We start from the raw sequence: 15,023 nt of genomic DNA on the forward strand, positions 1-15,023 counted from the left end.
CAAACAGGAAACAAATTTTGTCAGAAAAAAAGATGTAATGAACAACAGCATTAAATAAGAGAAGCTCACCAGATCTTTCAGTTTTCCAAATTCCCTCAAGGCCCTCAACTTTAACTCTGCCCAGCAATGAAATGGGTCATCAAGTTTAAATTTAGTATTTGAGCTACTTTTCTGCTGTTTATTGGGACTGACAACAGCACAGCTACACATTACGGACAATTAATTTTACTCCTGTGCAAACCAAGAGTTTCATTTCTAGCTGTAGGCTGAGGTTGCCAATGCTGCAACCAACTATAAACAGTCAATTGGCACCATCTTCTTCTTTAGTTCCAAGACACAAACAGGTAGAAAGTCCTAAGAATGTTTTACCATGAACAGAGCATGTGTAGAGGCTGTAACCAGTCACAGGGTTTGAAAATTTCTGTGATATAGTCTGTATTCATAAATTGTGCATATAGCCAGATGAAAGAAATGTAAGTATACTGTAAAGAAATCCTTACTATAAGCTGGATAATCAAATAATGTAAAATCACAATTCAAGTCAGATAATTAAGTACACACTGCAGTACAACTTCCAGAGGCGAGTGCATACTCCTGGAGCCACACCACCTAGTAAATGGTTACTAAGTAAAACGTCAAACTACTCACAAGTTACAGAACGCAGGTTACACAGCCATCCATTTATATGCTGGTAAGGAAACAAAAAAGTCCTCTCAGCATTTTAAAAATTCTGGACCGCAGCTTCATTTTTTCCTCTAATTAAATGGATTTAATCAGAGGTAATAGCTATGATAGATCAAAACCAAGCAGTCTAATGCAAGATTTGCTGTTCACTGTAAGTGCAGAATTTCTGTCTCTCATGGTGGAGCAATTAAATTTCTGTCATCTTTCTGTAGTGATGTGACTGCTGGAATCAAGTTATAAATTTCAGGCTCATTTTTCTGAGTTGTTCCACACACTCAAGATTATAGTGTCATTCTTACTACCACTCCTACAAATACAAGGACCTTTCTCATTCTGAAGCCTCCTCTTAGGGAACTTTCTTCTTTCTTAACAGCAGCAATATTTATTAGGGTTTAATTCTCAGAACAAAACTCATTTCGCAATGTACACCTTGCCAAAAGCAGTAACCTTGCTTGTTCAGAAGCACAGAAAAACCCTGAACCAGGACTATGCTGTCTGAGGCTATCCAGGTCTCCAATTAGCTCTTCTAAAGAGGAATGAAAAAACCATTTTATCTCAATCACATCCTTAAACATTTCTGCATTCATCCAAGGCCTGTCCTACTTTGTTTTTGCAATTGTTAGAGACTTACAGATAAGCTTGATGAGAAAACTAAGCTCAATTCAAGGGTGCACATACAAGCTTGTTTGTGCTCTGAGAAGGAAAAAGGTGATGTTCTCATCAGAGAAGAAACTGGCTGAGAGGTAGCTGATGAACGTGGGAAGCAATTTACAATTGTTTCGTCTTTGGACCTCATCATAGTTCTTTCAGCATTATTACTTTCAAGTGTTCTCTTTTTGAAGGCTCTACAGATAAAAATAACTCCTCTATTTTGAAAAAAATAAAAAAGGCCACATAAATGGATCATCCCCAAAGGCAAGGACTGAGATGGCAAATGAAAGGAGTACATACTCAATTCTGCCACCTCCTACTTCTCAGAAGTGGGATCATTTTACTAGCATCCACCAACTCTCACTGTTATGCCACTCCACAAACACAAATTCTTTTCAGAGAAAAAAAGAGGGCTAAACTGAGGTGGAAGGGGAAGGACCACCATATTTCCCTAAATATTGATCATGTGCAGATCCTGCCTGCATGCCATACAGGCTGCAGAAAATCTACAGTGTGAATTAAGTAATTGATATAGTTCTGATAGAAGAAAAGATTTGTTTCTCATTTACTTTGCTTTGGGGTTTTTTTGTAAAAGATAGGAAAAGTAATCACAATGGCAAACTCAGAAAGCAGAATAGCATACCTATTGAAGTAAACAGAGCAAAAAGGTCTAAATTTTGTTCACAGTCCAGAAATATACAGAAAGTCTGTAAAAACCAGGAGAAAAAAACCCAAAACATATGCTGCTATTTTAACAAGTAAAAGATAGTAATTTCAGATCTCTATGCTTCTACTTACTCTGTAGAATGATGAATATGTATTATCAGCTCAGTTTCAAATGTAATCAAACCCCAGTTCGATTTTCATAGAATCATAGAATACCCTGAGCTGGAAGTGACCCACAAGGATCATCAAAGCTCTTCAGAGCCTCAAGAATCACACCATGTGCCTGACAACATTGTCCAAATGCTTCTTGAGCTCTGTCAGGCTTGGTGCTATCACCACTTTTCTGGGGAGCCTGTTCCAGTGCCCAACCACCCTCTGGGTGAAGAACCTTTTACTAATAACCTAAACCTCCCCTGACACAGCTTCATGGTGTTCCCTCAGGTCCTGTCACCGGTCACCAGAGAGAAGAGATCAGTGTCTGCCCCTCCTCTTTCCCCTCACAAGGAAGCTCTGGACTGCTATGAGATGCCTCCTCAATCTCTTCTGCTCCAGGCTGAAGAGACCAAGAAACCTTAGCTGCAGCTCGTATCACTTCACCGCTAGACCCTTCACCATCTTTGTCGCCCTCTTTTAGACACTCTCTAGTAACGTAATATCTGTTTCATACCGTGGTGCCCAGAACTGCCCCCAGCACTCGAGGTGAGGCTGCCCCAGTGCAGAGCAGGATGGGACAATCCCCTCCCTTGCTCAGCTGGTGATGCTGTGCCTGATGCCCCCCAGGACACGGGTGGCCCTCCTGGCTGCCAGGGCACTGCTGGCTCATGTTCAACTTGCCATCAACCCCCAGACCACTTTTCACAGCGCTGCTATCCAGCATTTCATTCCACAGTCTCTCCATACATCCAGGGTTGCCCCATCCCAGGCGTTGAATCTGGAATTTGCCCTGATTAAAATTAATTTGGTTAATGATTGCCCATCTCTCTTCATTTGTCGCAGTCTCTCATGTGTTACATTATCCTGTTAAAGCATCCAGAAGTTAGGGGAAATTATTTAGAAGAAAATAAAAGTAAATTAGCATAGTAGAATTCTAATATTATCTTTCAGCAAAAGTATTACACTAGCAGTTTTAACAAACCAGCACAATTATCAGTTACTTTTTGTCTTGCATTACCAGACAAAATCCTGTAAAAATTCTTCTAATACATGCATAAAGAAGGAACAAAAGAAAAAAAATACTGATATTTCACAAGGAATCTCTACATACTATTTATGCTGAAAAAAAGAGCTCCCCCAAGAAGTCCTTTATGGTTAAGAATAAATTCACTGATTAAATAAGGAGAAGGAAAACCAAGAAAAGAGCAAAGCCTTCCATAGGACAAATTGCAATTAGATAACTGAATCTAATGAAATCTGTGGAATGGATTTACAGAAGAAAATTGGATAACTATCGAGAGACAACACTGGGCAAGAATAATTTATTTATCCTAACAATTTTCAAGCATAAATGGTAACTACAGATCATGTGCAAAAATACACACCAACAAATACCTTATCTAGTAATGTGCCTTACTGGATCTTCCTAATGATGAGTAATAGCAACAACTTTTTAAGAATATACTCCTACTTCTCACATTCCTCTGTGAAGATATTCAGCACCAATTGTGTGACATTTCTGAAGCCCTTCAATCTTTCTACACACTTCAATTTTATTTATTTATTTATATGGCTCCTCCTACGGTTATAGAAAACTACCACAGTAGTTTTAAAAAGTCTGGACTAGGTAGCCTAAGGAGTTACTGCTATTAAGAGTTGGAAGGAATGTCAGAGTGTGTGTCTATGCGGATAGTTATCAAATCAATTACTGGAGGAAAGAAATGTTAAATAAACACACCACTTCTGGGGATCACTCTTTGTTTGCAAATCAAAAATCTTAATTAGCGACACAGAGTATCAGGATTGTTAATTTGTGCTCCTCCTACCTGTCAATTGACCCTATAGCCATAAAAATAATGATACTCTGTACAGAATCTCCAGTTTTTCCTGTTGCAATCAACAGTCCAAAAATCTGAAACCAAATTTACTATTAAAAAAACCCTTTTACACAGCTGATATCTTACACATCAGTTCTCAAATGTCACCTAAACTCATGAATATGTCATAACAGAAGCAAAGGGATCTTGCAGATCAAAGATGTGCTTCCTATTACACCAGTTTGTTTTCTGTGTCTAGCTCATAGACATTTCACTTCCCTTAGATTTTGAAATGCAATTAAATATTTGAAAAAATGAATCATTGTAATAAAACGCTGTTAACTGGATTTTTAATTGGAAGTTCCTTTTTTCTCTTTCTCATACAAAACACCAGCAGCAACCAAAGCAACCGAGATCACAGGACAACTTGGGCTGGAAGGCTGTGTCTGGCAGCCCACCTGATCCACCCCCCTGTTCACACTGGGGCTAACACAAGCATAATTGCACGTCTGAGTATAAGCAAACAGCAAATCTGTAACAAAAACCAGGAAAATACAGTTTAACAAAAATCATGGGGTCTGATCACAACTCTTGCTAGTCACAAGCAGTGTATTTCCTGGGAAATGCAAATGTCTCTTGCCACTTGAACCACCTGAAAGAACCAAAGAACACCTTACTTTTGAATTTCCATGGATTTATTCCTCTGGGACTCTGTATTTCATCTGAAGCTGACAAAATGTACTCTATAAATATTTATACAGCATATAGCAGATTTTTTTTTATTTCTCAACGTACAAATAACATCCACAGAGCCACAGGTTTTATGATTACCTCTCCAGGAGAGATAATTTAAATACTAATTTTAAATGTCAGCTTCAGATGAAATGAGTGAATAAGAACTGTTTAAATGTTCTTTAAGTAGTGTGATTTGTAGTAAACACTAATGTATTAGTATAATTAATTTTAGTTAGCAGAAGTGAAAATAATAGCCCAATTCATTTACCTTGCTCAGTATGGTTTTTTATTAATAGGCTTTCTTTTTCTAAATACGCAAGAGAAACTTCTATTGTCATATACAGATTAGAAATGTAAACACTTAAACACTTCCCACAATGACTGACTTCAGAATTGATTCTGAGTATTATCTCAAAAAAAGCAAAGAACCAGTGTGACAAAGAGCACTACTGCCCCCTAATGAGCCAGACCACAAAAGCTCCTCTGTAACAGCATTTTGTGTCTTTCCTGAAAAAAAATCAAGTCATTATATCCATGAATTAGGAAAAAAAAAAAAAGGGAAAAATAAGACAATCATTAAGAACATATACTTTAACTCACACCACATTTCTGCACAAAAGGCACATACAAAATTTTGGAGAGGGGAAAAAAAGATATCTAGTAGCTACGATTTTCAGATACTTAATGCACCAAGAGATCATGAAGATGCAAGATACACCATAAAAATTACCCACACTTCTGTTTGTATCTATGCAGGTATTAGTTAATCTTTTATACTAGGATGTAATCCTGTAGTGATCTTCACACCAACACAGATTTTTAGATTTTAATGTCTGTGCTTTGAGAGCATCAGTTTTCTTGTTGCACTGTTTTATCTAAATGCCCATCACAAGTTTATTCTAGGCTTGTAATTATCGCAAAGTAATTCTGATCTTGGTATCTAAACATACCCACAAAAAGAAGTAGGAGAGGTAACAATTGAAAAGTCTACTATCTGAATTCTGTTTGTACAGGAAACAGAAGAACTTTCTGTCTTACATGAAAGTGACATTTTTCCCTCTATATTTTTTTTCTGCCGTAAGAACTGAATCTGTATTCAGTGCTCACCAATGCAGCTTGAGCACAAAATTTTGTCTGGTTCCTGTATCTGCATTTCAAAAATACAGATTGCAATGAAATGCTCAAAAAAATACAGCTGCTGCAAGTCTTAGTGAGAAGCACAAACATAAGCTGTGTATTCTCTTTTATTCCACCATAAGTCAGATATTCCACTCACATTAGTACAAGTACTGGATTTAAATGCAATGCTAAAGCAGGGCTGAGTTCTGATTTCTCCCCTCAAACTCCTTATACTGAATTTTTCATAGGTAAACATTCTGACAGACACCACAGAACTAAAGACTCCAACTTCCATTATCAAGACACAGTTAAAACTAATTCATGTGCCTAATTTGAAACATGCTGGCAATCAAAAGACACAGGTTTTATGAACAAAAAATTACGTTCATTAGTGAGTTTGGGTATTGATATGCCACCGAGTCACTAAAATCCTTGAACTTAAGACTCTACCTTAAAATCTCCAAATATGGGGTTTCTGTGGCCTCACATACTGTCATCATTCACATAAATACATCATTAGCCTAGAAAGGTTGCAAGTGATGAGCAATGTCTTACATAACTACACACATGGTAGAAGGCTGCAACCTACTATGTATTAAAAGCATAAGAACTACAATCATATGCTATGTGATAAAAATAAACTATCTACAAAAACATTTTAGAGACCTGAAATAACCATATTCCCTACTTCTGTTACAGCCCAAAGAGCTGGTAACACAGCATGCAGTCTATTGAATATTTATGCTATTATATCAGTACTTCACAATTCCAAGTGTTTACTATAACCTTAATGAAATATAAAAATGAAAATAATGACAAGAATAACAACAAGAGTTCCAATGGATGCCTCTAACAGAACTTTCATATAAGGCCATCACCACAACCCATTCCAACTCTGCTGACATATATTTCTTACCTTTGAATCTTCATTGCTCACTCCCAGCTCCAGCACAGCTTGAGGAGACTTCAGCTTTGCTTGCATGGACTCTGCCATTTGAAGATTAAGTTGCCATCCAATTGTTTCAAGCTATAAAACACAAATTTAGATGACAATCAGATGGTTCAGAAGCACTGAGGTCAACTTTCAAAACTGCCAGTGGTCTGTGTCAGTGAACACAGTGTCATGCTCTACAAACGTTACGCATTTGTATACAATGCATTTCCCTCAAATTATCTTGGACTCCAAGACAGATTTGCTTCTCCTTACCAAAATTACCCTTCAAATTGCCTATGACCACTCAAATAAAGCAACTTCCTATGTCTCAGATCTGATGGAACCAATCCATAGAACACAACTCTGGGTCCAGAATATGGTCGTTTCCTCTTCTCGAGGAAGTTTATCAGCAAAGCTGTGGATTCAATTTCATTTCATATTTAATTTTCTTTTAGGAAAAAGAAAAAAATACCAATAGATAGCAAACCAGCTAAAAGTGGTGATTCCTTAATCCACAGATCTACTCTTATGTGTTGTACCATATGCAGATCTTAACAACAAAAATAATTCTGCTTTTTGAATCATTAATGCTGAAAAGACAAAACCCAGGTATGCACGTGAGCAATAGAATTTTTAATAGAAAGCTAAAAAAACCACATTACAGATTATTTTTTAATCATTAATATCAAGTTCTATTCAAACATTACTGTCCTGGGGTGACGTTATGGAGCCGCTTTATTCCTTACCCGTCCGCTCAATGCCCAGGGACGCTGTTTCTCTAAGATGGACCCGGGGCCACGGGCCGAGTGCGGGGCGGTTTAACGGGGCCCTGCGGCTCCAGGGGCTCAGCAGGGCTGGGGAGGGAGTGCGCCGGGAGCGCTGTGCTGCTCTTTGGGTTTCTTCTGTGTTCCAGCTAGCTGGGAAAAGGTTCTGTTGGTTTTTTTCTTGTTCTTTTTTCCCTTTCCTTCCCCTTGCCTCACTGCCTCCCTTCCCTCTTTGCCAGCCCGGGGGGTTCGCAGGGTGGCCCCGGCTGGTCCAAGCCCGGGTGTCTGTTCCCTCTCCGGGAATCTGTTGATTTTGAGGGTTTTTTTCCCCCGTTCTACCCTGTTTTGTTTGGTGTTAATAGTCTGGGTTTTTCCACTTCCACTTGCTGGTGACCCACTTGTCTTATTGGTGGAGGAAAAGGGGAGGCCCTTCTTCCCTTCAGAGGAGACACTCATTCCGGAGTGTATCCTCCTGAAGTTTTGTCTCCAAAACCGAGGCAGTACAGCTCATGCACAAATGAAGTACACAACAACAGAACTACAAGGCTTCCACAAAATCATCCTCCTGGCCTTAGTGAATAAAAGGAACTGGACAAAGTCTTACCATCTGCCAAGATAATTTACACACAAATTCTTTCTAGTCTAGTGTCTTCCCTCTTCTAGTAAATATTGTGGGTGACTTGGTGAAAGTGTGCCACATCTTGGTTAATCTCTTACGTAATGTAATCTAACAGCTAAATTCAGCTAAGATCATTAACAGAATAAAGCCATGCCAAAGACCTTGTATTGTGAACTGCAAAACATGCCCTGCATCCTCCAGTGACACAAATCTCTAAATGAAAGATAGGTAAGGGTGGCAAAAACTTCTTCCATTGGCACAGCTCAAAGACAATTTCTTGTAGCTATATGATTTACATTTACATACTAATGTATGTTTTACTGCATTTATCTGTACACTGGATCAATCCAAGAACTGTGTTAACAAACACTAGCCACCACATAACTAACCATACCAAAAGGAAAACTATATCATGACATATCCTAACCACCCAGGCAAATACAAGATGGTTAGGGAGCTTAGCCAAGGCCACAGTTAAGGGAAAGTCAGTCTAGACTGACTGTGTGTACAGCTATAGGAATAGGACAGCAGGACGAACTTCAGCAGGTCAGCTAGCAGTCTGTCAGCTTCTCTGCAATCAATGTACCATTCAAACTTCAATTTGTCATAAAAATAAGGAAGTTTACATTTAATCAAATGCATGAAAGCATGCAGACGACACAAAGGGACCCTGTGAAGATGTTCCAAGTCTGGTCCACCTCATTTTGAGCATAGCTTTAATAACAGTATGCCCACAGCCTATGAATTAAAAGATGCTTTAAAGAAAAGTTATATAATTATAAAAGCAGATGAATTTTTAATCATAATTCTGCTTTGATTTTCTCTAACTTGATTACATCTTGGTTAGTGAAAACAATAGTGCATGGCCCATCCCACCCAAAAGCAAGGAACAATCTAGAGTGGATTCTGTCTACATGCTCAAGTCAACCACATCAATGGACAACTCTGCCAAGTCCCTGTGCTAACCAGCATTTTCCAGGAAATTATACCAGGATGATACAACTAGAAATCATTTTTCTCTCCACAAACTTCAATGAAATTAAGAAATCAACTCTTGATTCTTTCAGGAGTATAAAGATAGTACCTAAAAAAAAAAAAGTTCAGTTAAGATAATTGATAATGGTCAACAGAAAAGGACTCAGATCCTAGGTTATGGGATATAGTGGTGGAAGCAGCCCAAAGCAGGCAACTGGGAACAGAACCACCTATTGACAAAACATCTAAACATGAAGGACAAACACAGAGACAGCGAGTTCTGGAACGTGATGGCTCTTCATACTGCAGTCACTATGGTTCAAGCCCCCTGCTCCTCAACTTAGAAACACCCTTCTATCAGCTACTTAAACAGTTCATTACTGTAGTAGGGAAACCAAGCCTTAGAAAGGATAGCAGCTTACCCAGGATCATAAAACAATGCCACTAGAGACAAAAACAATATGCAAGGAAGCCTGACTTTTAAGACTTTTCTGAAGCTGTTATATACTGTGTACTCTGTGTAGCATGAAAAACAAACCACCAAAAATGAAGAAATTCAAGTGCGTGTTTTCTATTTCACTTTCAATACACATCTATCTCAGAATACTGTAGAGGGCTCAGAACAAATACAATATATGTAGCAGCACACTGGCCTGAGTTAATAGCTGAAAAGCAGCTGTAACTCTTGTTTTATATACTGCTTTACCTTAAAAAATTGTTTTCCTGTATAATTCATGTCTGTTTTCTCTTTTAACATAGTTGTATGAGAATAAGTTTTAATTAATAAATAGCATGCTGCCTAAAGCATCAAAATGGTCCATTTTCTTGAAAGAAAAGTGCAGCATGTATCTGGCAACGGTTGTGTTTGTTTACTTAGAAAACATTCAACATCCTGAAATGTCAATTAACCTTTTGAGAGTAATGACATGTTTTTGCATGGCATTTGTGTCAAGGCACAGTATTTGTTAGTCACAAAGTGGTACATACTTTAAGGCAATTTTTTCAAATATGAAAGGACTATAAAATTGTTTTTTCTGTAACAAGTTTTACACCAGAAGTAAAAATAACTATGGGAGAATGGTGTCAGAATATGTGATATACTAACTGAAAAGCATTTACTGGGGTAGAGGAGTATTTCTCCATTCCTAGCATGAAAACAAAGCCACGTTTTTAGCTATTGTAGACCTTCAGCTTCTTTTCACAATTTCATCAGCAGGTTAGAAATGTGCAAGCTACCTTGTCACTGCAACACTAAACACTGTTGAAAATATACTGTTTAGTGCTGTAACTTCTCGTTGATATCTCTGGCACTTATTTAACCTCAAGGTTATGTTTAGGAAAAAAAAAAACCAAAAAAACCACAAACCCAAACAGGTGCAAGCTGGAAAAGGGGAAGGAAATAAACACAGGTACTAAACAAAACCCATAGTAAGAATTTATGAAAATGCTTCAGATCTGCTCCATGAACCCTTTGGCAAATAAGTCAGGGCAACAAAAATATGAGGAAGCTTTCAACAAACCTTGCAAATCCTCGACTCGTGTCCATTTTGTTTCATTCAGGCTTTTGAAGAGATTACCATGGCACTCAGGACTAACAAACATCGAAGAACTTACGCACCTCCCCCTTCCAGCACTCACTCAGTACTGGCTGTAGAAGAGATAAGGCGTATCTGTAATAAGCTCTGTACTCCCTTACCCGCACCGCTTCTCAGTAGCCACCCACAGCTGTCCCAGGGCAGATCCACACTAGAAAGCAGCTAGTTACCCTACTAGAAGAGGATCTGACCCTTCAAATTAAGATGAGCAGCACCTGTACAGTTACATAAAAACATCACTTCTGGTCTGTCTGTGATGACCACAGTCATTTTCTTCCAGTGTAAAACACTGGATCTTCCAACTCAAGCCCTGTCCAGCAGACTATTTTCCAACAGCTAAACAGTAGAGTGTAGTATTTTACACAGTAAGACAAGATCATCACCAATCTAACATAACTATGGTAAAACATTTGGGTGAAAGTCACTCTCTTGGAAAGAGCCCAGTGCACTAAATGTCAAGGCAGCTTTTAGAGCTGATATAAACCTCAAGCACAATCTCCAACCAAATCAAGGTTCACACAGACAAAATTAACACCCACAGAATCCACCATTTCTCTTGTCACTTACAGCCCATTGTGTTTTTACACACTCTCTTTTCCTTTCCTGGTGTATTTTCACCACAGTTCCTTACTTTATTTTTCACTGCCCATAAACCTGAACTGAGAAGAAATTCAAGAAGTCTGAGAAACAGAACAAGTTTCTGTATTAGTTGTCAAAAAATACTTCTCTATATATATTTATTTTACACTGCTCAATGAGAAATCACATAAATGCTCTTTGGCAAAGAAATTCAGGCTAATCGTCTTAACTATACAAGAACCAGGCTATCAGACTCAAAATTAAGGACTACCACTTTGAGAAGGAAAGCAGAGCAAATGTCAATAACAGGCTCCAACCTGAAGGAGCAAGGATGGAGCCCAAGTGAATAAGAAACTGACACTAAAAAATGGTTGGCAATGACCTCATTTGAACAAACAAAATAAGGCAAGTATGGTGAAACAGGGAACAGAATTTCAGAATTTCAGAAAATATGTATTCACCTAAAATTTTTTACCCAATACTTCCAACTTCAGCCAAACTTCTAAACCAGGGTCCAGTATTTTTAAAGGACAACAGAAAAAAGGGGCCTAAATACTCAACCAGTACCAGAGGAGGGAAAGAGGATATTTTTCAGTCAGTCTTGGCTGATAAACTCAGATCACACCTCCTGTCTGTCTCTTCACCCATGAATACTGGAAGTTTGATTTAATTTTAAGCAGAAAACTGGAATTTTCATGTAAATTACCTGATTCTAGAAGGGTCATAACAAACCTTTCCAGAAACTAAATGGCTCTCAGAACTCACTGATGTGGCACAGCTTACATCCTACCACAGTGCCAATAGGATGCCATACCATGCAAACCACTGTTTCTCATCCATGATTTGGCACCTGTCTGTACCTTAGGAAGTGCTTTAAACATAGACTCACAGAAAGTAAGACCAACAATGAGTAAACAAAGCAATGAACCTGCAAGAACTACATTATAGAAATACTGCTCGGACACATAAAATCAACAGCACTGAGGTTTTTATAACCACCAGGCATTTAGACAGTTATGAAACAGCCAATTACTTTACAGATCAAATTTAACTGTCATGAAGACCTAGCTAATTTGTTCAGGTTCTTGCTTTCCATTTTCTTGGCAAGATTTGCTGCTTTCAAAACACCTAGCTTTCACTAAGTAGAATAAGATGTTATAATCAGAAAACATACATGACTCAGAACATGGTGACAATTAATCAGCATTATAGGTTAAATACTACGTAACAATCCACTATAGATTAACTGGCTACAGGAAAGCCTATGAAGATCCTGTCATATCCAGTATTAGCCTCTCTGGCAAGCAGATGACCCTGAGCATTTCTACAGGCAGAGAGAGAAATTATGATTAGCAGTTAGCAAAGAGCAAGAAAAAGAATTCTCAAAACCAGTGTTTCATCTTAAAGTCTAAGAAGTGAGAAAAACACACTTCTGGGCTGAACTTGTTAATAAGCCTGATGGGCAGAGAATGCAGAAGCAATTCTAAACTGGCAGTAGTGTCGTGTAGTTTCATGCTTATGAAGGAAAAAAGGTTATGAAAGCCCTGCATGGAAAAGGACATACAGCATAGGCAAACTAACATATCCAATTTGTTGAAGTCTATTACTAGTACAACAACAAATGTTTTCAGTATAGCTAAAAGGTAATTGGTAAATAAAAGTGATAACATTACCATATAATTGTTAATCTTTGAAAATCAGCTGTATAATGCAGTTTTACAACAGTATTATTTTAGTTGGGTATTTCTTCCACTGTTAATGGGCTATGGCTTCATTTGTCTGCTTGAACTTTTTTTAAAGCAACAAAACTCCCCAGCATGTGCCTTTTTAGGTAGCAAAAGATTTTCATTACCACAAAGTTGCTAAGGAACTGCTGAAGCTTTCCAACATGACTTAGAATTTTAAAGCAAACTGAGCTTGTGGCCCACGGTCAGAATTAAAAGCCAGTAACATGACCACAAATGAAAATAAATCCTATCATTCCTTCTGAAAATTCAAATCTTGGTACAAAACTGAGTGCTTGTAATCATAGAATGGTTTGTGTTGAAAGGGACCTTAACAATCATCTAGTTCCAACTTCCCTCTCCTCCACACACATGGACACCTTCCATTAGACCAGGTTACGTACAGCCACATCCAGCCTGGCCTCGAACACTTCCAGGGATGGGGCATCCACAGTTCCTCTGGGAAACCTGTTGCAGTGCCTCGCCACACTCACAATAAAGAATTTCTTCCTAAGATCTAATCTAAACCTACCCTTTCTCAGTTTAAAGCCCTTACCTTTTCATTCTATCACTACATGCCCTTGTAAAAAGTTCTTCTCCAGCTTTCTTGTAGCTACTTTTGTGGAGTAGGCCCCTCCTGGTACTGATGGTGCTGAAAGACTTGATTAACATGGACACACCTGTTCTTAGTTGCCAGCAGCCTTCTATGGCACAGTTTGCTTCTGTAGACTTGCATAGCTAAGAAATAACATCCAGGCTTCCTGACTTTACGTCCATACTCAAAGACTGAGTTCAGGGTAGTTTAAGTGCATCTATAGTTACTTCTCAGGCAGTCTGATTAATTTGAGGACATGCTAAAACAGTGAGATTTACTTTATTTTTTCTGAAGTTTTTAAAAACTGCATAAAGGAAACACAATGCCAATAACTTCTTACTGACTCATTTTTTTACAAGTACCACAGAAAACAGTCTTCCATTAGGCTGAAGCCCAACAAACTATTTCAGATAAAGTAGGTAAGTTACAGCAGCACAGAAATTAGTTTCATGCTCCACTGGTATATAGATCCACCCATTTGATTTTCAAATAATTTAATCCTTATTTTGAGAGATCATTTAGTTCAAAATGATCTGGTATTTGTGATGACTTCAGTGTTACTGAACATCACATTACGCTTTTCAGAGCCTGAGAAGAAAACTGACATGCTTGAAGCCCTATTAAAAGCACCAAAATAATGCACAAGTGCATGGCACTATTTTTCAAAGTTACACTCTCCTCATCTACTACTAAATGTGGTGTATCTGTAAGAGCATGTATCAGTTTACACACAGCAACTACTCTTGGAGGTTAAGTTCAGATTCACTACATCAAGGCTGGAGTGCTCCCTACTTAAAAGGCTACCTTACTTCATAGTTAAAAGTCAATATTGACATCTTAAGATTCCAAACTCTAAACTTCTACTATTTTAGTGTTAGGAATGAGTAACTAACACTGTGCAAGAGTGCATAAAAGGGGGATGAAAACCCAACCTTCAGCCCATTCTGGAGGAACTAGATTTCTGACACCTGAAGAAATAAGGAACTCCCCTTGAATAGCCCCAGTGTGAGCAAAAACTGTACCTTAAAAATGAAGCCTGACAAACTGAAGAAGTGCACTACATAATGTCGGTACTTGCAGTAATGGGAAAAATAAACAACTCAATGTCTCTGTCTACATGTACCTTAGCAAGGTACCTATAATGTCCCAAGTACAACAACTACAGAAAGAGAGAAATTACATCTTATTTTAACAAATGGAATCAGAATTTTGTCATTTTATCTCAGATATTAACTCATTAACTTCAATAATTTTTCTGTCTATATTGAGAGGTATAGTCCAACTTTAAAAACAAAATATCTCCTGGAAAAACTGAAAGGGCTGTTTATGTAATTTAAGCCACCTGTATTATCCTCACGGAAACTGTTATGAACAGTGAAGGGATAATGGGATATGAAAGACATCGTCACGAAA

The 15,023-nt window shown here is 38.1% G+C and overlaps 1 protein-coding gene across 4 annotated transcripts in view; it reads right to left on the reverse strand.

The window, feature by feature from the left end:
- COMMD10 (COMM domain containing 10) overlaps positions 1-15,023 on the reverse strand; it is a 116,679-nt gene that overhangs the window by 77,508 nt on the left and 24,148 nt on the right. For all 4 annotated transcript variants that reach the window (XR_007200942.1, XM_048291781.1, XM_048291782.1 and 1 more), the window contains exon 5: positions 6,742-6,852. Coding sequence is in view for 3 of the 4 variants with exons in the window: in XM_048291781.1 (XP_048147738.1) it covers positions 6,742-6,852 (111 nt within the window). In the remaining variant the exon portion in view is untranslated. The remainder of the gene's footprint in view (positions 1-6,741; positions 6,853-15,023) is intronic.

Source organism: Corvus hawaiiensis, chromosome Z (assembly GCF_020740725.1).
Source record: "Corvus hawaiiensis isolate bCorHaw1 chromosome Z, bCorHaw1.pri.cur, whole genome shotgun sequence".
In the NCBI taxonomy this organism is placed as follows: Eukaryota; Metazoa; Chordata; class Aves; order Passeriformes; family Corvidae; genus Corvus; species Corvus hawaiiensis.